Genomic DNA, 24817 nt, shown 5'->3' with positions numbered 1-24817 from the left:
GAGATTTCTCTCTTTCTCTCTCTCTCTCTCTATAGAGAATATATATATATATGTGTACATATATATGATTTCAGGCTGTGGTGTTGAGTGAGATCATATATGTAGAGCTGTAGATAGAGAAGAAAGAAGTTTAAGAAGTGAGCCCTGGTGGTCTTTAACATTGACAGGTGAGGTAGAAGAGAAGCATCCAGTGGAGCACCTGGGAAGGGAGGAGGAAAACCAGGAGAGTGTGATATCATGGAATCTAAAGGAGAAAAACATTTCAGAGTAATAGGAGTGTCCTGAGAAAGATAAGGACAGACAGTAAGTGAATAGGATAAGGCACTAGTTGTCTTAGTAAAATTAAAGAGGAAGTTCAGTGTGAGCAATGGTGTAAGATAACTGGAGGTCAGTACGTTATGGTCAGAGTTGCATATTTTATATGGGACATGTATGTCTAGATGTCAAGGTCTGGAGTTTGGCTATGATCTTGGGTTACCTAATGCAGTGGAGGGATAATCTTTTGCTCTGAGACAGTAAAACAATTGAGAGTCTAGCATAGTAGAATGGAGCTTTTACATGGACTATTAAAAGTAAGAATATGCAGGGACACCTGGATGTCTCAGTCAGTTAAGCATCTGATTCTTGATTTTGGCTCAGGTCATGATCTCAGGGTCATGAGATGGAACCCTGCACTGGGCTCCGCAGTCAGTTGGGAGTCTGTATGAGATTCTCTCTCTCTCCCTTTCCCTCTGCCCCTCCCTATGCACTCAAATAAATAAATAAATAAATTTTGGGGGGAAAAATTTAAAAATATGTAGCCAGGTGACCAAATCTTTAGCGTATGAGGGTCTGTTACCTGATAGAAAACATGACAGAAGGATGGTGGCAAGTGCTGGAGCATTATGACCTGAGCTTCTGAAGAGCAGGAACTACTACCCAAGGGCAGGACTGAGCAGTAACAGTAATGGTCTAGATGTGCTTTGGGGAACTAGGAGAAGCCAGCCTTACATCTTTCCAGGTAGACACAAGTTTGGTGGGGGAAATTAACAGCTACAAGAGAAGCAGTGAACTCAGTTTCATGTTGCATAAATGGTTCATGGATGTGTCCAGGAATTTGTATATCATGGACTCAGGTTCCAGCAGGATAGACTGGAAAGACTTGGGGAGGAAAAGGAGCACCAGAAGGCAGAGTGATGACAGAGCAGTGTGGGGATTAATGTCAAAGGTTGAGGTATTGACCTTCTGCCGTTGCTATAAAAGAATCTTTCATAATACTTAACTTTCAGCATGACCCTGCTGTGAGATGCCTGCCAGGGTGAGTATTTGTTAACTGTGCCCCAGATAACCAAATGAGTTAATCTCCTGAATAGGGTTATTTACCATGACCCATGTGAATGTGGAAGGGTGTGTGCCAAACATAGTTATTGTGGTTTTGGCATAAAAAGTCCTTTCTGACAGTAATTGTTGGCCGATATGTTCAGTTGCTCGTTGAGGCCACTCCTGGAACAGGAGAGCAATGCCATGTCATCACAGAGGGAATGATGCTTATCATCCTGTTTTCCGTTCCTGGGCCTGCTTCCAAGCCATTTGAAATATGCATTAAATTGTTCAGATTTGTTCATGATCTCCAGGCCAGGGTATAGCCCTATTTGAATCTGTTTAGGATGATAAAATGTTTTACTCAAACTGTTAACCTGTCAGTTTTGAGGAGGGTACAAATCATTCTTTCCCCCCAAACAGGATGAGGCTGACTTCTTCCCTGCCCTGGTCTCCAACTTCACCCTTGCAGAAATTCTACCACACATGATAATATAGATAATACAATGGTGTTATCAGACCCTTGCTTTTGGAAAGGAAGAATCCTAGATGTCTTGAAGTGAGGTAAAGAATTGCCACTGAGGAGAGTAGAGGTTGAAGAAGAGAATCTTCTTAAAGAACATTCCTAAATTCTGACCAGAGTTATGCTTGCTTTATCCTTATCTGATTGAGGATCAAATGGAAGAGGGCCTTTCATACTGAAAATATTTTTGTTAGGATCTGTATAAATGCAAAGCTTGTCTTGTTCACTAGAAAATTTAAGGAAGATTTCTCTTCTGGGAATGAATGGAGTGTGATTTTGATGAGAAAAGTAGATAAGTATGTAGGTAGCCTTCCAGCCCTCTCAGTCATTACAGAGCTGCCATCGGATGATTTGCATCATGCCTACAACTGTTATTTCTATCCTCAGTTATCGGTGATGTGTGTATTTGCATCATGTGCTCAGTTCCACGAAGAACTAGTTAACTGGTGATGTCACTGTCCATACAGGTCTTGTATTGATCATGTCACTTTTCAATAGATGCAGCTTAATATTTTCCTTTAGATTAGCTCTGAAAATGACATTTTCTTATTAATATTGGTCTAAGCCTCTCACAAGTGCATTATATAGTGGTCTGTGTAAATGGAACTCTCAGGGGTCTCTCAGGACTCTGGTAAACAATTCCTTCTTTCCTTCCATGGCCCTTAGTATCAGTAAGAATCACTGACTAAATAATAGCCACGCAATACAGAGTGTCTTTTCTATTTTCTGTTTATGCCTTTATTTGAAACTGTAATTAAATAATGCCAAACTTACAAATATAACAAAATAGTATCTGCTGTTTGAATATAATACAGGCCAAATCCTATAAACTTTAATTAAGTCAAGCTTGCATTGACCTCAGTAGGAATCTGGTTGAGGATCTCTTTTAATTACCTCTGCCTTAAAGTATGTAAGAATTTTCACATTGCTTTTCTCACTCCTAGAACAATGCACGGATAGCTAAACTAATAAAATGTTTAAATAGATACAAATCAAACTTGAAAGGTTTAAACTGTTGTTTTCATCCTGTAAGTCAGCTGAGAAAAAGCATACAGACTATAGTTCTAAATTATGTCCATAGAGTATTTTCAAATCCAGTGAATTAACTCTCCTTTTTTTTTCTCTATTTGAGCTCATAAATGTTAACCTCAGAAGTGCCTCAGATTCTTCCATTGAAATAAACTTGAACTGACAATAGCCAGATGATGTAAAATTGAAACTGAAATTCTATCCTTGGCCCATCCCATGTTCTTCCCCTTAGGTATTAGAAGAATCACAGGAGAGTTAGTGTTTTCATTGTACGTGAACTGTAATATTTGGGCAAAGCAGGGCATATAAATTTCTGACTGCCAGGAGAAAGCAATTACCAGCTTGGAAAAGATAACTGGCAATAAATAAACAGAACTATGCTAGATAGTGAATGAGTTTAAAGATTTATTTAGAATGACTTAGCTTATTAGAAAAGAGGCCTTTATATTTATCATATGCCTTCATTCAAGTTTCTTAATAGAAAGGCTAATTACACCAGCAAGCCATTTTTTATGCAGTATTTTAAAATAAAGAAATAAATTAGGATATGCTCTATTGCACAACTAAAACCACGAACAAAACTAGTCACTCATAGCAAAACAAACAAATAGCACTTTGACAATGCAGTATACCTGGGTAAACATTATGTAAGGATAACGGCTCCCATTTGTCAAGCTCCCATATTGTGTCCTAGTGCGCTGTAAGCTAGGTGTTATCCTGGTCTTGCAGATGAGAAAAATCAGTTCACTTGGTGCTAAGAAACTCCACTGTTCCTGGATGGGAACCCCAAACTATCTGATTCCAAAGGTGGTGGTGCTCTTGACTTCTGTAATGTGCCACCTCTCCCACAATGAACCCTCTCCAGCAGCCCCACTGCTGTGTCCAATGCCTTCTCTTTTATTTTGAAAACAATGTGCCATGGGAACCTTTGTGGTTCTGAAGAAGAAGCAAGAGGAAGTTTTATGACAGAAGAGTTTTCTTAGAAAGTAGTCTCATCTAAGTCTACCCCCACCCCCAGCCCCCACGCTAAGGGTTAGAGAGGGAAGTAACGTACCTTACAGTCAGTTTAACTCTGAAGCATCCCTCAAGCTGAAATGATATCCTTCACACCACATCTGTCAGCAGACCTACTTTGGAATTCAGGTAGAGGAGAATTAAGAAGTGGGACTCTGAACTGTGGTTCATCTGAGATTGGATTATTATCTTGATATCATTATAGGATTCAAGTACAGTATATCAAAATCTATTAGATCACATTATTTTTTGAGGAAATTCTCTAAATGTTGTTTAGTCAGACATTGACTTTCTCTTAGATGCTGTCAATACTTTAAGGAACTGCAGAGTCAACCCCCAAGGGGAGGAAGTGATTGTGCTTCAAAAGGCAACTAGAAAATAGAAAACAAAATCTAGCTGATGAAAATTGAACTGTTCATGACTTGAGGAATTACAAAAGGACAGCTCATGAACTTCCTATGTTTGCGGAAGCAACTTTAAAATATATATATATACACACACACACACACACATACACACATATCACACACATATAGAGAGGGAATAATAAAAAGAGCATCACTGCCCAGAATTAATTATAAGTAATACTAAATAGTAATTAATTAAAAATCCTGTCATCTTTGTTCACCTTCTTTTCTGAAAAGAAATACAACCGTATAAAGCTGTAGCCCCCATGTGACCACCACTCACAGTTTGCCTCTCCTGAGGCATCCGCAACTCTGTTTCTTCAGTTCGCTTTCCATACATTTCCATAATGTACACCCATAAATGGGATACGGAGAATTGTGTGCGTTTAAAGATTAAATCATGTGCTATATTCTACAGAGTATTTCTTCACTTACAATTGTTTCATATTTTTCTACATTGAGGTATATTAGGCTTAATTCATTCCCTTTGCCTGCTGAACAGCATTTCGCCATATGCATCTACCTGCTTGATCCATCCATTCCACTGCTTAGGACAGTGCTCCCTGTCCTGTGTGAATATCGCAGAATGCAACTGCTCAGAAACTTGTGTGAATGTTTTTTAGGGAACAGAGCTGGAAGCAGAAGTATTGGGTTTTAGAGTTGGCCTTTTAAAAAAAATTTTATTACAGTCTGCCACATCAGCTGTGTGTCAGAGATGTTACGTTTTCTAAATCTAATATCACCATGAAACTCTTCTTATGAAGAACTTTTATTTTTTTAAATGTATTCTGTTAACCAGGAGTTCACAAACTGGAGCCTGAAGGCTAGGTCTGGTCTCCTGCCCGTTTCTGTAAGTCACTGCTTGCCGCCGTCTTTATGCTACGTGTCGGCATTGTTGAGCAGTTGCGAGAGAGACATGTGGCTCACAGAGCCCAAGACATTAACTCTTTGGCTCTTTACAGAAAAAATTTGTTGGCCCCTGTACTAATAGTGTTACCTACTATCAATCTGTTTACTTTTTAATTTTCTTTTTGAGTGATCTAATATTCAGCCACATAAATTGATAAATAAGATGATTTTACAGTGTGATAGAAATAGTGGGAAACAGGGATGTGAGTGGGATGCTGACATCAAACAGAGTGGTAGAGAAAGTCTGAGAGAATGCCATGTGAGCTGGGACCCAGGAGGTGAGGCATGCACGGCTCAGAGAGGTTAAGTAATTTGTGCAGTGTCACATGGGAAGTAAGTGGTAAGAGTGAATTTTGAGCTCAGGAATAACTCCACATTTGGGGCTCCTTCCTCTGTAATACAGCTGTCGTCTTATATTTGTGTAAACACAGAACAAAGCAGGTAGGTAAGTGTAGCAGAGAAGCATAAGCAAAATGGTTTTGTTCTCCTGGACTTGGCAGGCCAGAGACTGGGGTTCTGATGTGTTGAAATTTGGAATCGGTACTGATGACTGGGTTTGAATCATAGTCCCAGCACTCACTTTGGCTGAATTACTTAAATTTGCAGCCTTCATTGTTTTTTGGTGGGGCGAGGGTGGGAGAGCTCATCTGTAAACTGAGGAGGGTGTTTGGATGATCTCCACGGGCTCTTCTGGCTCTCACTGTGACTTGAGGAGGTGGCATTTGATCTGGGCTTTGGAGGGTGGGGTGATTTTGACAGGCTGCCTTGTAAATGACAGGAAAAGGTATTCCAGGTGGTGAGGATAGTTTGAGCAAAAACACAGTGGCTAGTAAATGTAGAAAGAATTCTGAGAATGGTGTACAGTGGTCTGATCTGACAAGGCTAGAGTTTAATCCTGTAGAAGACAGGAGAGGCAAGATGCATCTGGCACTGAGCTGAGGGAGGGTCTGGAAATCATGCTTAGGAGCTGGGGACGTTTTCCTTGGAATTAGAGGATTTGAAAGATCTTGGCCTTTTTTTGAGCATCTCTGTCCATTGACTGGCCTTTGTCTATAGGAACAGTTCCAGTGATGAAGACTTCTCTAGACCATCTATTACATTTTCAGACAGCTCTAAGTGTAAAATAATACTTCATTATATTGAGTCATAACATGAGTTCTAACTATACCTTTTCCAAGGTGTAGATAAAGTTATTGGAAGATTTTAAATGGTGGAGGAACATGTTCAGGGATATGTAACCTAAGGGCCCAAAGTAGGCCTTTTGCGGCACACATAAAATATGTACCTCAAAGATCACTTAAAAGCCTTTAGAAAGCATTCCATTCATGAAATATGTATTGAGCATTTATTTTGGATCAGTCAGTGACCAAGAATCTGGTGATAAGCCAGAATTCCTATTCTCACATTCTTCCCAGGCTCATGGGGAAGGTGGACCAGTAGACCATTGTGACAAGGACTCTGGGATTTGGGGGCAGGAGTACTTAACCTGGCAGGTAAGAGGCAAGGAGTCAAAGGGCAGGTAAGGGTTCCTGGAAGTTGAGGAGCTGTCCAGATTGATCAAGGAGGCAGAAAGGAGAGCACTCCAGGGATAGGGAGCATGGAGATAGAAATGTGAATGAATGTGACATATTTAAGGAACTAGAAGCTATTTTATGGTGGGAGCATGGTGTGTGTGTAGGGAAGTAGCTAGGAATGAGGCTGGCGTAGTGGACTGAGACTCTCATGAGGGGCTGTGTTTGCCATGCTAAGAATTTTATATTCTGAATTTTATGAGAAGTCAGTATATTTTTTTCCAGTCTATATATATATTTTTATTTTTTTTTGAGAGAGAGAGAGTGAGTGAGCATGAGTGGGGGAGGGGGCAGAGGGAAAGAGAGAGTCTTAAGCAGACTCCATGGCCAGCATGGAGCTCGACGTGGGGCTCAATCTCAGGACCTCATGACCTGAGCCGAAATCAAGAGTTGGATGCCTAACCAACTGAGTTGCCCCGGCACCCCTCCAATATATTTTTTAATTGAAGTATAAATGACATATAATATCCTAAGAGTCTCAGGTGTATATTATAGTGATTCAATATTTTTATACTGAATGAAATGATCCCCATGATAAGTTGTTACCCTCTGTCATCATATGAAGTTATTATAATATTATTGACTCTACTACCTATGCTGTATATTACATCCCCATGACTTACTTATTTTATAACTGAAAGTTTGTACCTCTTAATCCCCTTCACCTTTTTCTCCCACCTCCCAACCCTTCCCCACTCTGATAGCCAACAGTTTGCTTCCTATATCTGAGTCTGTTTCTGTTTCATTTTGTTCATTTGTTTTGTTTTTTAGATTCCACATATAAATGGGATCATAGAGTATTTGTCTTTCTCTGACACTTAGCATAATATTCTCTAAGTCCATGCATGTTGTTGCAAATGGTAAGATTTCATTCTTTTTATAGCTGAGTAATACCGTCTTTATCCATTCATCTGTTGATGGACACTGAGTTGCTTCTGTATCTTAGCTATTGTAAACAATGCTGCAGTGAACATAAGCATGCATATATCTCTTTGGGTTGGTATTTTTACCTTCTTCAGATAAATGCCCAGAAGTAGAATTGTTGGAACATATGGTAGTTCTGTTTTTAGTTTTTTTCCATACTGTTTTCCGTAGTGACTATTCCAGTTTACATCCCCACCAACAGTACATAAGGATTCCCTTTTCCCCATATCTTCACCAAAACATGTTGTTTTTTGTCTTTTTGGTAATAGCCAATCTGACAGGTGTGAGGTGATATCTCATGGTGGTTTTGATTTGCATTTCCCTGATGATGAGTGATGCTGAGCATCTTTTCATGTGCCTGCTGGCCATCTGTAGGTCTTTGGAAAATTTCTGTTCATATTCTGTGTTCATTTTTAAAGTGGGTTACTTTTTTTTTTTATATTAAAAGTCAGTATTCTTTTGGGTGCCTGGGTGGCTCAGTTGTTAAGCGTCTGCCTTCGGCTCAGGTCATGATCCCAGGGTCCTGGGATCGAGTCCCATATCGGGCTCCTTGCTCCGCGGGAAGCCTGCTTCTCCCTCTCCCACTCCCCCTGCTTGTGTTCCCTCTCAGGCTGTGTCTCTCTCTGTCAAATAAATAAATAAATTCTTAAAAATAAATAAATAAATAAATAAATAGTCAGTATTCTTTTTATTGTATTTCCTTAACCACTTTATTATTTTTTAAATTTTAATTCCAGTATAGTTAACATATACTGTTATATTAGTTTCAGGTGTACAATATAGTGATTCAGCAATTCTATACGTTACTCAGTGTTCATCATGTTGAGTGTACTTTCTCTTTTTTTTCAAAGATTTTACTTATTTATTTGACAGAGAGCGAGCACACAAGCAGGGGGAGCAGCAGAGGGAGAGAAAGAAGCAGGCTTTCTGCAGAGCAGGGATCCCAATGTGGGGCACGATCCCAGGACCCCGGGATCGTGACCTGAGTCGAAGGCAGACGCTTAACCGACTGTGCCACCCAGTCACCCCCATGTTGAGTGTACTCTTAATCCCCATCACCTATTTCACCCCCCGCCACCTCCCCTCTGGTAACCATCAGTTTGTTCTCTACAGTTAAGAGTCTATTTTTGGTTTGTCTCTTTTTCCCTTGGTTCATTTGTTTTGTTTCTTAACTTCCACATATGAGTGAAATCATATGGTATTTGTCTTTCTCTGACTTATTTCACTTAGCATTATACTTTCTAGATCCATCCATATTGTTACAAATGGCAAGGTTTCATTCTTTTTTACAGAGAAACCAATATTCTTAAAAGTAGTTTTTCCTCCCCAATTTATAGAATGTACATATACATTCCTTTTAAAAATATTAGAACATATGGAAAATATGAAGAAATAAAAATCATCTTTAATCTCACTAACCATAGATAACCAATTTTAAAACATTTTGCCATATCTCTAACCAGGTATGGGTCTATGCATAGATACAGAAGAAAAGCATGACCTTATTGCAAAATAGAGTTTGTATCCTGCTTTTTCTTTTGTAATGTTGTGTGTCAGCATTTTCTAGGCTGTGTCGTTAAAAATAATTTGATTTCTTAACTATTAATGTTGACATATAGTAGCCCAAAAGATGACTGTGTCTACTTGAATGCCTCATCATGGGTTAAATTTTAAGTTGCTTGCATTTTTCACTATCTTTTTTAAAGATTTATTTATTTATTTGAGAGAGAGAGAGCACAAGCAGTGGGGGGGAGGGGCGGAGGGAGAAGGAGTGAGAATCTTAAGCAGACTGCAGGCTGAGGGGGAAGCCCAACACCGGGCTTGATCCCACAACCCCAAGATCATGACCTGAGCCAAATTAAGAGTTGGTTAACTGACTGAGCCACCCAGGAACCCTGCATTTTTCACTCTTTTTTTTTTTTTAATTTTATTATGTTATGTTAGTCAACATACAATACATCATTGGTTTTTGATGTGGTGATCCACGATCCATTGTGCATTTTTCACTCTTATAAATAATGTTGTGATAAACAGACTTGTTTGTAAATTTGTATTCCCATCTGCCTATTTCCTTGGGGCCATGTTCATGGTTGCCTCTTAGGCAGGAGTGTGATGGACTCAGGAATGTATATTTGAAAAGCTATTCTGATAAAGAAGTTGTGGTATATATATACAATGGGATATTATGCAGCCATCAAAAAACCAAAATCTTGCCATTTGCAACGACGTGGATGGAACTAGAGGGTATTATGCTGAGCAAAATAAGTCAATCAGAGAAAGACAAGTATCATATGATCTCACTGATATGAGGAATTTGAGAAACAAGACAGAGGACCATAGGGGAAGGGAGGAAAAAATGAAACAAGATGAAACCAGAGAGGGAGACAAACCATAAGAGACTCTTTTTTTTTTTAATTTATTTTTTTATTTTATTTTATTTTTTAAAGATTTTATTTATTTATTTGACAGAGAGAGACACAGCGAGAGAGGGAACACAAGCAGGGGAGTGGGAGAGGGAGAAGCAGGCTTCCCACGGAGCAGGGAGCCCGATGTGGGGCTCCATCCCAGGACCCTGGGATCATGACCTGAGCCGAAGGCAGACGCTTAACGACTGAGCCACCCAGGCGCCCCCCATAAGAGACTCTTAATCTCAGGAAACAAACTTAGGGTTGCCTGAGTGGTGGGGGGTGGGAGGGATGGGGTGGCTGGGTGATGGACTTGGGGAGGGTATGTGCTATGGTGAGCTCTATGAATTTTGTAAGACTGATGAATCATAGACCTGTACCTCTGAAACAAATAATACATTATATGTTAAAAAAAAAAAAAAAAGATAGTAGGAAGGGAAAAATGAAGGGGGGGAAATCAGAGGGGGAGACGAACCATGAGAGACTATGGACTCTGAGAAACAAACTGAGGGTTCTAGAGGGGAGGGGGGCGGGGGGATGGGTTAGCCTGGTGATGGGTATAAAGAGGGCACGTTCTGCATGGAGCACTGGGTGTTATACGCAAACAATGAATCATGGATCACTACATCAAAAATTAATGATGTAATGTGTGATGATTAACATACATAATTAAAAGGAAGGAAGAAAAAGAAAGAAGAAAGAAAGAAAGAAAGAAAGAAAAGAAAGAAAAGAAAGCCATTCTGACAGTGGTGTGAAGGGTAGATTGGAAAGAGGTGATCCCGAGGCAAGCAGAGAAAAGATGCTATTTGAGCAATTTAGGCCAAATATAAGGGTATAAACTAAGTCATTGGCAGCAAGGTCAGAGAAAAGAGGACATGCTAAGATTCTTAAGGTGTTTGCTTGTTTGTTGTTTGTTTGTATAACAGAGCTCTCTGGGAACTTGCTGAAAGCTACTAGCATTTTGTACATATTAGTTCAAGAGTTTAGGGACCTCTAAGGTGGCTTTAGTTAGGAGGGCAAAGAGTCTACAGGGATCAGTGGCTCTCTTCTCCAGTTTGAAGGGTTGGCTTGGGAAGGAGGAATTTGTGAAACCAGTATTAGATGCATCAGGTAAAACTGTCAAGGAGATAGTTTACAAATTGATTTAATAGCTTAGGAGAGAGGTCAGAGCAGGAGCGAGGACGTGGGAGCCTCTTCACAAAGGTGGTGATATTGAGACCCTGGGCCCAAGAGCAGTCCTGGGTATCAGGGTGCTTATGAGAAGAGTACTGGACATAACCAGGGAGGCTACTTACTCCTAAGTAGGAGACCTGGGGGAAACTAGAGAAGGAATGAGGAACTATGTACAGAGAATCCAGAAGAGAATGATGTTGAGGAAGCCAAAAGAGACACGAGTTTCAAGGAAAAAGTCATCAAACTGTCAAATGTTGCAGAGGTCAAGCAAGGAAAGGACTGGAGGGTTTCCATAGGAGCAGTTTCAGTCACCTGTAAATGTGGGATGAGCAGATTCCGAGGAAGCCAGATTGCAGCCATGCGGTGAGAAAAGAAGGGAGCCAAGGGAGGCGAGTGTGCAGGGCTTGTTTCAAAGAGAGCTTGTTGTGAGGGCCTGGGAGCGCGAGGTGATGGCTGGAGTGAGATGGGGCAGTGGGGGTTCACTTTTCCTTGCGTCTGTTGAAACAAGGAAAGCTAGATTTCCACATTGTCATATGACTTTGATTAGTTCTCTAACATTTGCTATTTGCCATGTTTAAAATGTTTTTGTTGGTGATTATGTTTTTAGACACTGTATACTCTCTCCAAGCTTCCAATGGAAGCACTCCTGCCCAAACTGCTAGCATCCTTCTTCCGGTTCTGCTGAAACAGGCCGAGACTCCTCATTGGCTCTTAGTTGGACTCCCCTCTCAGTGTTTAAGCTTCAGCATGCTAGTATTTGGAATTACAGTTTAAAAATTTCAGAATATGACTGATGTCCTTGAAGTTTGAGCTTTACCTGAAGAATTGGTCAAAAATGGTAAATGTTTAAATGTTGCAGTTTAAAGAGTGTCTTTATTGTGTTGCCAAATGCTGAATGACAGGGAACTTTAATTCTAACAAGCTCTAATTAGAAAGAGGAAAAAAAATCAAAGGGTGATGTCAACCAGAATCAAAGTGAACCAGAACAAGAAATACTTTTATTGGTTACAGAACATCAACAATGTGTGGTATAGTCTTATTCACTTCCTTTACTAGCAATGAAAATACTGCAGGCTGTCCCTAGAGGGTTCAGACAGTCTTATTGAATACATAATCATTTTGATAGGTGTTTTTTGCTGGTAATATGATGCTCTTTGGAGCTGCAGAAAATTATTTGTTTTTAGAGATATGCTAAATGATTCTTGGCTTTAAAAAACAAGACAATGTGGCAAATGTTCCTAATGTAGGAAGAAGTGAATAGTCAAGGCAACATATCCACTGGTTTCTTACTTAACAGTGTGTTAGCCTATTTTTGAGTATTATTTTTCTCAGCACAGTTGCTTTAAAGATGTTGACATCAAAAAAGAGTTACCACTTTTTAAGAGGGCATTGTGTTATAATAGAAAACAGTTATCCATATAAAAGATTAAATAAAGGACATATACATGTACATATACATCAGTGCATATATACACATGTATATATACCATATATGTATATGATTTTGCTGTATAAAGAACCTGGTTATCTTTCTCTAAGATAGATTTTACTTGGAAATTCTTGGTCCTTTCTTTCTTTGCTTTCCAATGAAGTTCAATATTGTATCTTTTAACTCCCTTTGGACCCCTCCTGTTCCCCTTCTTGTCTAAAACCTTTAGGCCGTTCCTTTAATCATTCTTTCCTCATTCTAGCCAACTCTCCTTGCTCCTCAACTTTCTTTTGAATCCAATTCAATCTGCCTAGGTTCACCCTCATTATCTGACATGTTTACTACTGTACCTGGGCTGGTGAGCACTGCTAACTAAAACTTGACAAGCATGCTAATTGTAGCCTCTGTGAATTCATGATCCCAAATTTGCTAAGCCCTCAAGATGGCCTTTGCAATCCTAAATTGTTTCCCAAGAGTTCTCTTCTTTATGGCTGTTCTGTACTTTCACCCCCATCTTCAAACTTACTCCCTGTCACCTCTTCCCTCAGTTTCAGAAAATGCTCTTGAATCCTGTCTTTTTGAGGCCATCATGCAGGAACTCATGAACATCTTTCCCTTCTACCACTCTCTATCGCTACATGCACATGTTCTCAACCCGTATTTTCCTCCCTTTTCTCCATAACTTTGTCACCAGGCTGCTCAAAAGAATAGTGCCTGCTTGCCTCCCTCTCTGTTCTCTGGCTTTCATCAAACTGCTCTTAATGAAGTAAAACTGTCAATGCCTATGAGATAGTGTTCAACTTTTACCTAATTTGCCTCTATCATATTTTAACAGTACTATGTGCTACCTCTAAGCATCTTCCTCAGTTTTTATCAAACCCCGTCTCTTTTGGATTTTCTTCCATGTTAGGTTCTCACAAATTCGAAGTTGCCATTTTTCCAAAATAGCGGGAAAAGATTTGAGCCTTTAATTCTTTACAAAATAATAATTGGCATGAATGCTTAAAATTCATTGTAACCTAAAATTCAGTATTATCTAAAATTGTATTATACTTTTTTATCATATAAATGTATTACAATTCAGTACTTGTTATACTTTTAGAAAGTAAGAAATACATATTAATTATCCTTGATTTCTTCTTTCCTAGTTAATGAAGGAGTTCCCCTTGCTGAGCATGTTCAACATCCATGAAAACCTTTTAGAAGCTCTTCTGGAACTACAAGCGTATGCTGATGTTCAGGCCGTCTTAGCAAAGTATGATGGTGAGTTCTTGGGTATTTTATCTACTTGAGTATTTTTTTCTTCTTGATATATTTCAGTGATTAGATCAGAAAGATCATTTCAAATAGTATAGGACTTTAATAACTACCCACTTACAGATTTTTTTTACCTACAGTTTTATGATGGCATTTTATAAAATCTTAGAGTTTTATGGTTGGTCAGTGGGGGTCTGTGCCGCATGCCTCTCCTTCCCTCCCCATAGGTTCCCTTCTACTCTTCCTGTCAACAAGAGTTAGGCATGGTCTGCTTTATTGCCCCCATTGTCAGGAATCACTCAGAACCTCTGCAGGCAACACGTATCCTGTGGGAACAGCCCCAACTGTTCGAGCTCCTGCTGTGACCCCACATGGGATGACTGTGATCACTACTGGTTGGTCATGTTGATCCTTTGAAGCAATATAGAACAGCTGGTAGCCCTTACTACAGCTCTTGTGACAGTTCAGGAAATATTTGAAGATAAAAGAATGTGTCCTTCATCCCAGGTCTTCTCCTCATTAGCAGAATACCCCCCATTTCTGCACGCGAAGGGCTTTGAAGTCCCTTCGCCATTCACGTTACTTACCCATGAGCTTATTTCATTTTGCCTGTTCTTAATAAACCAGAAAAATAAACTGACACATCTTAGAGATTTCAAAACTCTTGTGTTATATTGCCATTTTCTGTGAATTCACTATTTGATTAATTGCATAAGAGTTATCCACATAATTCCCTGCCATGACCTAGCTCTTGGAATCTCTGCAGGATTATTATTCTACCTTATTTCATTTGTTTGCTTCTAAAATGGATGTTAGGGAGTGATTACTTTTACACATGCTCATTTTTTGCTTTGTAAACTATTCTTTTTTTAGTAAGCATCTTCAGTACATTTAAAGAACTGTTCAGGTCAAAATTTCCAGGAATTCCTCAAACTAATAGAACGAACTATTTTATTTTAACGCACAGTTCTTCATAAGGGATCTGTGAAGCAGGTTGGAGTTGTTACCTCCTACAGTTGGGGAAACTGAAGCATTGGAAGACTTGGTTTTGTTTTGTTGTTAATTCTTGCTCAAATCAGTGGAAACTACAAGCCCTCAGCCAGTGATGGCATTACTTGGCCTGTGCATACTTGGCCCTGTTTAACAAGATATATGCTACCTAGTATGGAACTGATTTTAGGAAGAGAGAAAAGTATTTGTGGCATACTTCATAGTAAACAAAATAAAGACTGTTTGGCCTTCATGTCAGCTCACTTTTGTTCTCTGTTTATTTGTTGGAATCTCACTATTCGGCTGACCTTGGGAATCTAAGCCATAAGACTACCTTATAAGCAAAATGCTCATACACTGAGGGTCTTTTGGTGCAAAAGGAACCCAGTCCCATGCACCTGGGTTTAGGTGGCCATGCACTTTTTCCAGATGCTACCCTGTAGCCATCAGTGCCGTAGCGAGGTTCTGGTGTTCTCATCCCTGATGCTGACCTGTGCTCAACCTAGTACACCAAGGCTTAAGAAAAAAGTTCTAACTGGTAGAACCTTTGATGTCTCAAGTCTCATAAGGCTCCTTTCACAACGATCTCAGTTCATTACAGAAATCATCAGCTTCCTGTTACAAGACTGATTGTAAAATAGAGAAATGAACTCATTTGGAGCTTTCTGTCATCTCTGTCTATCCCATTGCACAGCCTCGGCTCCACAACAACCAAACACTGATTTATTAGATTCTGATAACATATGTTCACATTATTTGTTATAACAGCCCGTCCCACCCTCCACTAAAACTTGGCTCACACTTTGCAAAATTCCTTTGTTGCGAATGGACAGACTCACCATACCAGGGCCCTTGTGTTGAGCTTTGTTTATGTTGTGTACCTGGCAACAGAGATGATGTTCTTATTCATTATTCATGGAAAAAGAGCCTCATTAGTGGCAGGACACATACTGTTGCTGAGATGCCTTGGTAGGAGTTTTGAGTTCAGCAGTTGTCAATAGACTGCAGATGACCTAACCCCAACTGAATTCTGGAGGGTGTTTTGGTGAGGACTTGGCTCAGGCTTGTGTCATTTACAGTAGAAATATAATGAAGTGGCTGCTGAAGTTACTGTTCTTGTAGAATGAGCCACAACCACACAAGACTATTAAAAAACATGCCTCTTGTTTCTCACCCCATACCATAAAATGGGCTATTTCAAGTTCAGACCTGCTGCTTTTCCTGGAGACCCAAAGGATCTTGACTGAGTTGTTGCCTCATTTTTCTGGCCCTGTGCAAGAAAGTGTGGGTGCTTTAGAGGGCTTGGAGTACAGACAGCAATTAGGGGCACTCTGTTCCTCACCCTAGTTCAGATGTCATCAGTCTAATCCATGAGATCTGGAGACAGCACTTTGAATCCCGACCTCCCCATCCCTCTTCATAGAGCCATACCCAAAGCAGCACGATTATATGTTATCTTTGCGAATTGGAATGCTCTGGTTGGGTAGCTATTTCTTGGATGGTTTATGGGTACAGCGGTCCTTCTTTATTACTTTTGCTAGGTGGCCGAATTTTTTAAATAGTATGTTGGGAAGTGACACAGTGGGATTTGTGCTGCTTTCCTGGCCTTTGCAAAAAGGATTTAGAAATATGGCAAGGCAGGGGAGACCAACATGTTCAGAGGAGGGAGGAAGGTAACATGTATCCCTTTGCCTCATTCTTTTTGTTCTTCACCTTTAAAAAAAATTTTTTTTAGGTTTGAGTTTTAAAAGTGATATTCACAAACTCCTTTTACAGTGAAGCACCTGGATCCCTAGTAGGATTACCAGTGAATTGGTCATACCTCCTTGTAATCTGTAGTTTAATTTTGATTTTGCCCTTGAGATCACTTCTCATGTTATGTTATTCCAGCCATTAGTCTGAAGTGCTGTCTTGCTATCCTCAGGAGTTTTCGTACTCTTTTTTCAGTTTGCTAACCCACATTATGGGTGGGCATTTTTTATCCAGGTGGTTGGTCCTGCTTTTGGAGTCCTTCACACAATGACTAAAATAAGAGCGGCTACAGCTAGCATTTATTGAGTTCTTATATTGTGTCAGGGTCAGACAGGATTCTAAGCTCTACACGGATGAACTCATTTATTCTTACCACAGGCATATGAGGCAGATACTATTATTAGCCCCATTTTATAGCTGTGGTAACTGGTACAGAGACAAGTTAAGTAACTTGTTCAAATGAAGAGCCTAAGATGCCAAAGTAAAGCCATGGAGATGTTATATTGTGAGAGAAAAGAGAGAAACTGAGGTCCGTCTTTGTTCAATAAGATGTGAATTCCATGAGGAAAGGAAAGCCAGAATCAAAACTGAGGTGGTCTGACTCCAGGCCCATGGTCTTAGCCATCATGCTTCCACTTTCTCTACTGTTGGCAGTATTTTTTTTTTTATTGTTTTTATTAACACCATCCTTGTTGTTATTATTAGTTACAGTTTATCGAGAACCTACGATGTGCCAAGCATGTTACACACATTACCTGTAACCCTCAATAACCTTGCAAGGAGGTAGTTACTCCATTTTAGCAGATGCAGAAACTGAGGCTTGTGAGTTTAAGTAACTTTCAAGACCACATTCCTTGAAAACTGCAGAACTGGGATTCAAATCCAGGTCTCTCTGGCTCTAAAAGCCCGTGTGTTTTCTGTAAATGTAAGCCTTGCTGAATGACTTGCTCTGCCTCTCTCACTCCTTTTGGAAAGGCATGAGTTAGGTGGGCTGGAGCCATGGTACAGAATTTCAGTGATGCCAAATTGTCTTTTAAGATTCTTTTTTTTTTTTAAAGATTTTATTTATTTATTTGACAGAGAGAGACACAGTTAGAGAGGGAACACAAGCAGGGGGAGTGGGAGAGGGAGAAGCAGGCTTCCCGTAGAGCAGGGAGCCCGATGGGAGGCTCAATCCCAGGACCCTGGGATCATGATCTGAGCCGAAGGCAGATGCTTAACTGACTGAGCCACCCAGGTGCCCCTTAAGATTCCTTTTTAATCATTCTTTAAGAACCTGGTATATCTCTATTTGCTTATCTTTCTGTAACTCTCTTGAAAATATGGCTTTCTATTTTCAATCACCTTATGCCTGGTTTCTTTGTCACAAAAGGGATTTGATGTATGGTGTTGATTTAATTTGAGATTTATCATCTTTTTTTTTTTTTAGTCATACATTAGCTGTAAACACAGAAATGTTTTTAAGATCCTTAAGTCATCAGAACCTTCTTTTGGAACCATTGAGAAAGTTGTTATAAGCTTTGGGTTGCCTTTCAAAGGAGCTTATAGGCCACCTAGGTTGAAAACTGATGTCTCAAAGATTAGAGTAGTAATATGGAAAAGAATTCATGCATTTATTATTCATTATCATTTGTGCATTTCAACTTTAGAAGAATCTTCTAGAGCAAGTGAATGCGAGTGTGATTGCTACAAGATACTTTTGGGAGCGTCTAGTTTGGTCTGGTCTCTAGTTAGTGATCCCTGGGGGACACCAGGGGCTGTCACCCTGGGTGCCAGCCTGCTGAGATCAAGGGCCAGGTCTGCCTTTCACCAGCTAACTGAACTTCAGCATATTACTTAACCTTTTAAGCCTCGGTTTCTTTCTCTGGAAATGGAATCAAGGCTTAGAAAGGCTAAATAACTTGCTCAAGATCACACAGCTGGGAATTTGTCATGAGGATTACAGTAGTTAATCCATGTTAAATGTTTAGAACTGTGTGGGGTACACATTAAGCATTCAGTAACTCTCAGCCATTATAAAGAGCCAAGATTACTCCTGAACTTCACCACTGTTCTCAATCCATTTCGTTCAAAAGGAAAACCATATATAAAATGTCAGTTAAAATGAGAGAATAAGAACCCTGTCTTGTGCCCCCCCCCCAAAGGCAGTGTTATGGCCTGTTATTAAAATTACTTATGGATCTAATAGGACATGTAGATAGATAGATATTTGATAAGAATGGAAATGCGTAGTTTTATCTACAAACAATTCTTAAACTTTTGGAAAGCTGAAAAAAAAGTGCCAGGGATTTTCATTCCTGATCAAAAGACAAATTGTTTCAGCCTTGGGGCAATTTGCACCAATGGAAATACAAGTCCAAACTCTTTTGGATATTGACTCCATTAGGTCATTTAGTGATTGCCCTTAATTTGGGACAGAAATTTCCCTGTGAGGGACAAACTGGCCTTTTATATAGTCATGAATGTTATATAAATGCAACAACTGTATCAAGACCATTTTTATGGTGCCATCAAGCCCATCCTAAATTAGCTTTATTATCTGCCATCTGTAATGTGCAGAGGGTATACTTTCAAGAACAGGACATGTTTCTAACACTGGGGGAAATACTTTCATCTCAGTAGATTGAAAACAGAGGTTCTAAAGAAAGCATTAGGGAATTATTCTATGTTGAGACTATTCAGAGAATAAGCTTTTTGCTGATACTGTTTTGTATCAGCTTTTTGCTGATACTTGTAACTACTGATACAGCATGTAGTTATAAGTAAAAATTTCGTAAACCGTGTTCATTGCCCAAGGCCTTATAAACTAACACAAGGTACTCAACTATCATCACAGTTCCTTTCAAGTGGTCACTGGATACTGTCTTTTCGTTAGGCTACTTTTCATTTATGTTTAAGGAATGGGCACGAATAAGAGGGATTTGAGATGCCAGGAGGACCAGTGAGTAGAATCTGTTTTCAGACATCAGCGTCAGGCTTTGAGTGTCACGCAGTCCAGACCTCCAAAACAGTGCTTTTCAGTCAAGTGTGTGGTTTTGAGTTTTGATGTCACAGGCACAACAGCTTCTGAGATAGATCTACTACAAAATTAGGCTGCATTCAAAAAGAAGATTTGAAATGCAGTCAGTCCCTAGTGACAGACTGTAAGCCTAGTCTAGCTCCCTTCCCTGGGCTGGTTCTTATGGAAAAGATCAAGGATACCAAGGCAAATGTTGAAGAGCATCCTTCTGTAAAAATGGGCAAATGAATCACATCACTGCTTCAAAGAAGAAAATGATTATTAGCACTGATACCATGAGCTATGACTTTAGGCTGGTAAGCATGAGTCACTAAGAAATGATGGCCCTTTATAGCTTTTGCACTGGATGTCCTGCTGACTTGGAAACCAAGAGGGTAGGTAGTTCTGTCAAGTGAACTAGGCCTTTCAATTAGCAGTTGACTGACTGTCATATTATACATGCAGTGAGCCAGGAGTTCTAACAATAGATGTTATTTCAATAGACTGTATGCATGAGAAACCTCTGTTGTCTCGGATGATGGAAGACATTTTATGAATGCATACATTTGTAATTCACATAGTTGGCACATGAACAAACCCTCGAAATTTATATTGGCTTTAGTAATCCTTATTGCCTAGTTATCATAATTTACCAAGGTAACACCCCCCCCTCCGCCCCCGCCAGCCATTACCATCACATAAACTGCTGTGTTTGACTCTGGGGCACTGGCCACAGAAGGGCTCTCTGACACAGACCTTCTAGAGTAATCCAATCCAAAAGTTGCAAATAACATCTGGTGTTTGGCTTTGTAGCATAAGATGAATTTTTCTGGGTGTAGTTGAGTCTGTGTTGCCTGCCCCTCCCCCTGCACCAAATTACTAAGGTCATGTAGTATTTCCCGATTGAATCATTGAACTCCCAGGTGGCACAAAGGGATCTTGGATTGGCTTTTTAAAGGTGGGACAAAGAGACCATACACTGTCTGGAACCAAAAAAAAAAAAAAAAAAAAAAAAACCCAGAAAAACAGAACAAAACAAAAAATAATTCTAAGGACAGAATTCTACATTTCTGTTGTTTGCTTTGTATCATATCATGTACAGAAGTAAACTGAGAAATTTTACTGAAGAAAGGCACAGGGAGGACAGCATCACATAATGGGACAGTTATATCACACCTCATCCATTAACAGGTTAGGAAGGAGAAATGGGCTGCATTTTTGTTTGGTCAGTCAGTTTTTGGCTCCAAAAGCGTTGTCAAGGCAAATGTGTTGGATTAATATAACTTCCAGTATATCAATGTGTTGCCTGACCCAGAAAAGGTACTTGATACTCCATAATCTTCAATGATTACAGAGAGTAATTAGGTTAGTTTCTTTTCAAATTAATTCAGCAGGGATCCATCAAACCCTTATATTGAAAATACTAACTTTTAGGTGCATTCAGATTCAGAGATGAATATAATCTATTCTGTGTTGCCAAGAAGCTTTATTGTCTGGTAGAGAAAGATGTAAAAAAAACAGTAACAACAAAAAAACAAAAAACCCCAAAAAGTCAAAACCACCCACAGTAAATTGAGGTGGGATGCATCAGTGCTCTCTGAATCTGTTTGAAACATGCTGAAGTGGTGCAGAGAAAGAAACCCTTTGAGAGCAAGCCCTGTGTTTTCTTCTCGGACACTCCTGTGCAGGGGTAGACAGTCCAAGCAGCTGTAGTGAATGAATGACTTTTTAGACGGAGATGCACTATGACATAGTGTCCTCATTTGTGAGGTGCTTTGGGACTTATTTATGCTGGCTGCTACCCTTGAAAACATTGTTTTGGAATTATAGATATGAAATTGACCCTCGATTGACCTAGCTCATGCATAGGAACAAAAATGATCCTTTTAAAATTATATCTTGATGATTATTATTGTAGATGAACAAAAGGAAATTAGGTCAAAAAGATTATCACTGAAAAAACTTCTATCTAAAGTTTTACCCCATGGGTTTTCTGAGACACCTCAAATTGACAGTTTTGCTCCAAATTCCATAAATTTCCTCCAAGATTATTACATTGAATTTCAATTTTGCTATTATGAGCATTTATGACTTTTGAAAACTTAAGAGTCATTCTCCCTGAGATGACCTTTTCCTTCAGTGGCCTCATTCCCATAAAGGTTCCTAGGGAGCCAGAAGAGGTGTGGTTTGCCTTGCTTGTTTTTGGCCCCAAACCCTTCTACTTCCCTTCAACCTTGTCAGCTTGTACTCTTGCTTTCTTCCTGCCTCACTTGTAAACTTCTCTGCTGTCTCAAACAGACATCTGGATTTAGAGCACCAGTACAGGTTCATCCATTTTGCCGGAATGCCATGAGCATGGTAAAGGCAGTACACATGCTGAGCAATAACAAGTTTTGACTCTCTCTGAGTACCTCCATCAGTCCTGACACTTTGGGCTTCCAGAAGCTAAATTGTAAGTGCTTGCATATCAAAGGGAGCTAATATCAAGTGATTTGAGATGTTAGTACATTAACTTAGATTTCTTTCAGCAAACACAGGACCACCATGTTTTAGACATTGTTTTGATTCGAGGGTACAAAGTGACGAAGAAACACAGCTGTTACTCCTAGCACACACCATGTAAGTAGGAGAGGGAAGGAAGAAAACAATTGCTGTAAAGACTGCAATAGAATTTAACCCAGTATGGAAGGGACACTTTACCCAGGGGGAAGTGAGAGGAGCCTTCCTGGTGGAGGTGGCACCTGAGTTGAGCCAGACAGTGAATATACTGGAGACAGAACATATGGAAAGGTTCAGGAGCAGGATTGACTCAGCCTGTGTGGAATACTCCATGTATCCTACAAAGCAGAGGAATGGTGGAGGGCTGCAGCAAAGGGCTGAAGATGCATTGGGTGAGTTAGGAAGGGACTGCACCTCACAGAGCTTTGGACCTAACTCCACTGGCCATGGGGAGACCATGAGGCAATCTCAGCAGGGATGGGCTCCAGTCTGACCTCAAAGTGGAGAGAGTGGCACAGTAGATTCATACTCTGCCCTTTTTTGGCTTGAGGTGGTTGAGGGATGAACCCAGAGTGTGGAAGCACTAAGACATGAGGGAGTGGAGTGCCACTGTAGAGTGCCAGTGAAGTGGTTTCAGACTCAGAGAAGCAGGATTCTCTCCATTAGGGAGATACTTGGGAGGCTTTCAACCAAAAATTATAAAAGAGTTTGGTTTTTCTTCTTTAAACAGCAAATGAGAATCCCAGTGCAGAAGCTTTTTTATTTCCGAGGTTATCAAAACTTCCTATTTTAAGCTCTAACCACTTAATTTCATTTGCTTTCTGGTGATCTCTTAACTATAGGAAATTGAAGTCTATGTAGACCTAGCATAAACCTTAGATAATCTGTCAGGGGAGTGTAACACAGTTAGAGCCTGCTGGGACTCATACAGCCCATCAACACCTACCTACTTCTGCTGAGTCATACAATGACACGGGAGAAAAAATGTGGAATGTGGGGAACAGATGGAGTGTCCACCTCATCTTTAAAGGTTGTGAATTTAGAGACAGTGCAGTACAGGATGTGAATGCCTGTGTGTGCAGATCTACAAGTCTTATTTGCTAAAAGCAAAGCACCTGATACACTTTAAAAAAAAAAAAATTTTTATTTATTTATTTGACAGAGAGAGAGAGAGCACATTTGACAGAGAGAGAGAGAGCACAGGCAAGGGGAGCAGCAGAGGGAGAGGGAGAAGCAGGCTCCCCACTGAGCAGAGAGCCTGATGCAGGACTCAAATTCAGGACCCTGAGATCATGACCTGAGCCTAAGGCAGACACTTAACCAACTGAGCCACCCAGGTGCCTCACATCTGATAAATTCTTGCCTTGCTGACAGTTCAGTTGCTACTAAAGTAGGCAAAGCCTGAGACTAAGTAATATGCTGAATTTAATTTTTACCAAAATGGAAGAACTTTAAGAGAAGGAGATCATGTTATCTTATAGCTCATAGCAGTCAAAGAGGGGAACATTGGTCATAGACAGATTTCCTGAATCTAAAAACAAACAAATGGCAACAAAAAGCCAAAAGCTATACCCTTTTTTAAGTCAGAGGAAAGATAAATGTAAACCTCTAACTTGAGATTCAGTGAACACCTTTGTGCGGACACCATTCAGCATAGAAGACACAGATTTTTAAGTGGAAATGGTTCAAAAAAGATGGGAGGCTCTAGACGATGACATTATAATTATTCCCAATGGAAAAAAATGTAAAGGAAACACAAATGATTAAAGTATATGAAAGGCCAGAGTGACAAATCATTAAATAAGTATATAAAAGTGGGGTAGAAACCTGTAAGCAGGTGGTTAGAGTTGCTCAAGTCCAGAGGAAGCTAAAGTCTCAGAACTTCCCTTGTGAAGTTGTTTTCCAAGCAAACTGATGAAGAAAGTATAAGAGAATGACAATGAAGAAAACAGAAGCAAGCATCACATTGGCAGTACGGGATGGTGATAGGGACCAGGCATTGCAAGACCAACTCTGTCACTAATTAGTTAGGTGGCTCTGAAGCATATATATCATTTAGCTTCTCTGATCTTGTATTTTTTGATCTGTAAAATAAAAGATTTTTGACCTTCACAGTTGGGTGCTGTTGTCCAATTCTTTGATCCATCTTGCAGAGCTCCTATTTGGAGAAGACAGTAATGTGTTAATAAATGGATAAAAATATACCTTTATTCATTCCTATTTACTACTTGCCCTCAGTACTTTTGATTCTTTTTTTGCTTTTTAAGAATTTCAACAAATAAGTCAATCACAGTAAAATTCTAGATGATTATGTGGTTTACTAACATTTAGGAAAGAAAGAGGTGATTGAAGATCCAACATGAATTTACTAAGGAAGTTGTGCTAAATAAAAACAGATGAGATAGTGGATGTGAAAATATTTGTAGTCCATACAACAGTCTTTAAATGTTTCTTACTAATTTAAATGGCCATTTTTCTTCATATTTCTGAATTAGAGGAATACCATAGATGTATTTATATATTTAATTAAAATATTTGAGAATGTTTTGAATGCTACCTTTTTTTAGGTAATGTGGAATAATGTGTCATAATACCAGTTGTATCATTGATAAATGGTGTGATTTAATGGTATAAGTGG

General features: G+C 39.6%; 1 protein-coding gene across 19 annotated transcripts in view; it reads left to right on the top strand.

Annotated features, from left to right (window-relative positions):
* The window catches only part of ST7 (suppression of tumorigenicity 7), a 237249-nt gene that overhangs the window by 165510 nt on the left and 46922 nt on the right, over positions 1-24817 (top strand). For all 19 annotated transcript variants that reach the window (XR_010406410.1, XR_010406411.1, XR_010406409.1 and 16 more), the window contains one exon: positions 13832-13946. Coding sequence is in view for 16 of the 19 variants with exons in the window: in XM_064575026.1 (XP_064431096.1) it covers positions 13832-13946 (115 nt within the window). In the remaining 3 variants the exon portion in view is untranslated. The remainder of the gene's footprint in view (positions 1-13831; positions 13947-24817) is intronic.

This window comes from Mirounga angustirostris, unplaced genomic scaffold (assembly GCF_029215605.1).
Source record: "Mirounga angustirostris isolate CCGP_5_RB_7025 unplaced genomic scaffold, mMirAng1.0.hap1 SCAF_12, whole genome shotgun sequence".
NCBI classification, from domain to species: Eukaryota; Metazoa; Chordata; class Mammalia; order Carnivora; family Phocidae; genus Mirounga; species Mirounga angustirostris.
Note: the sequence above shows the minus strand (reverse complement) of the source record. Positions and strands in the feature narration are given on the sequence as shown.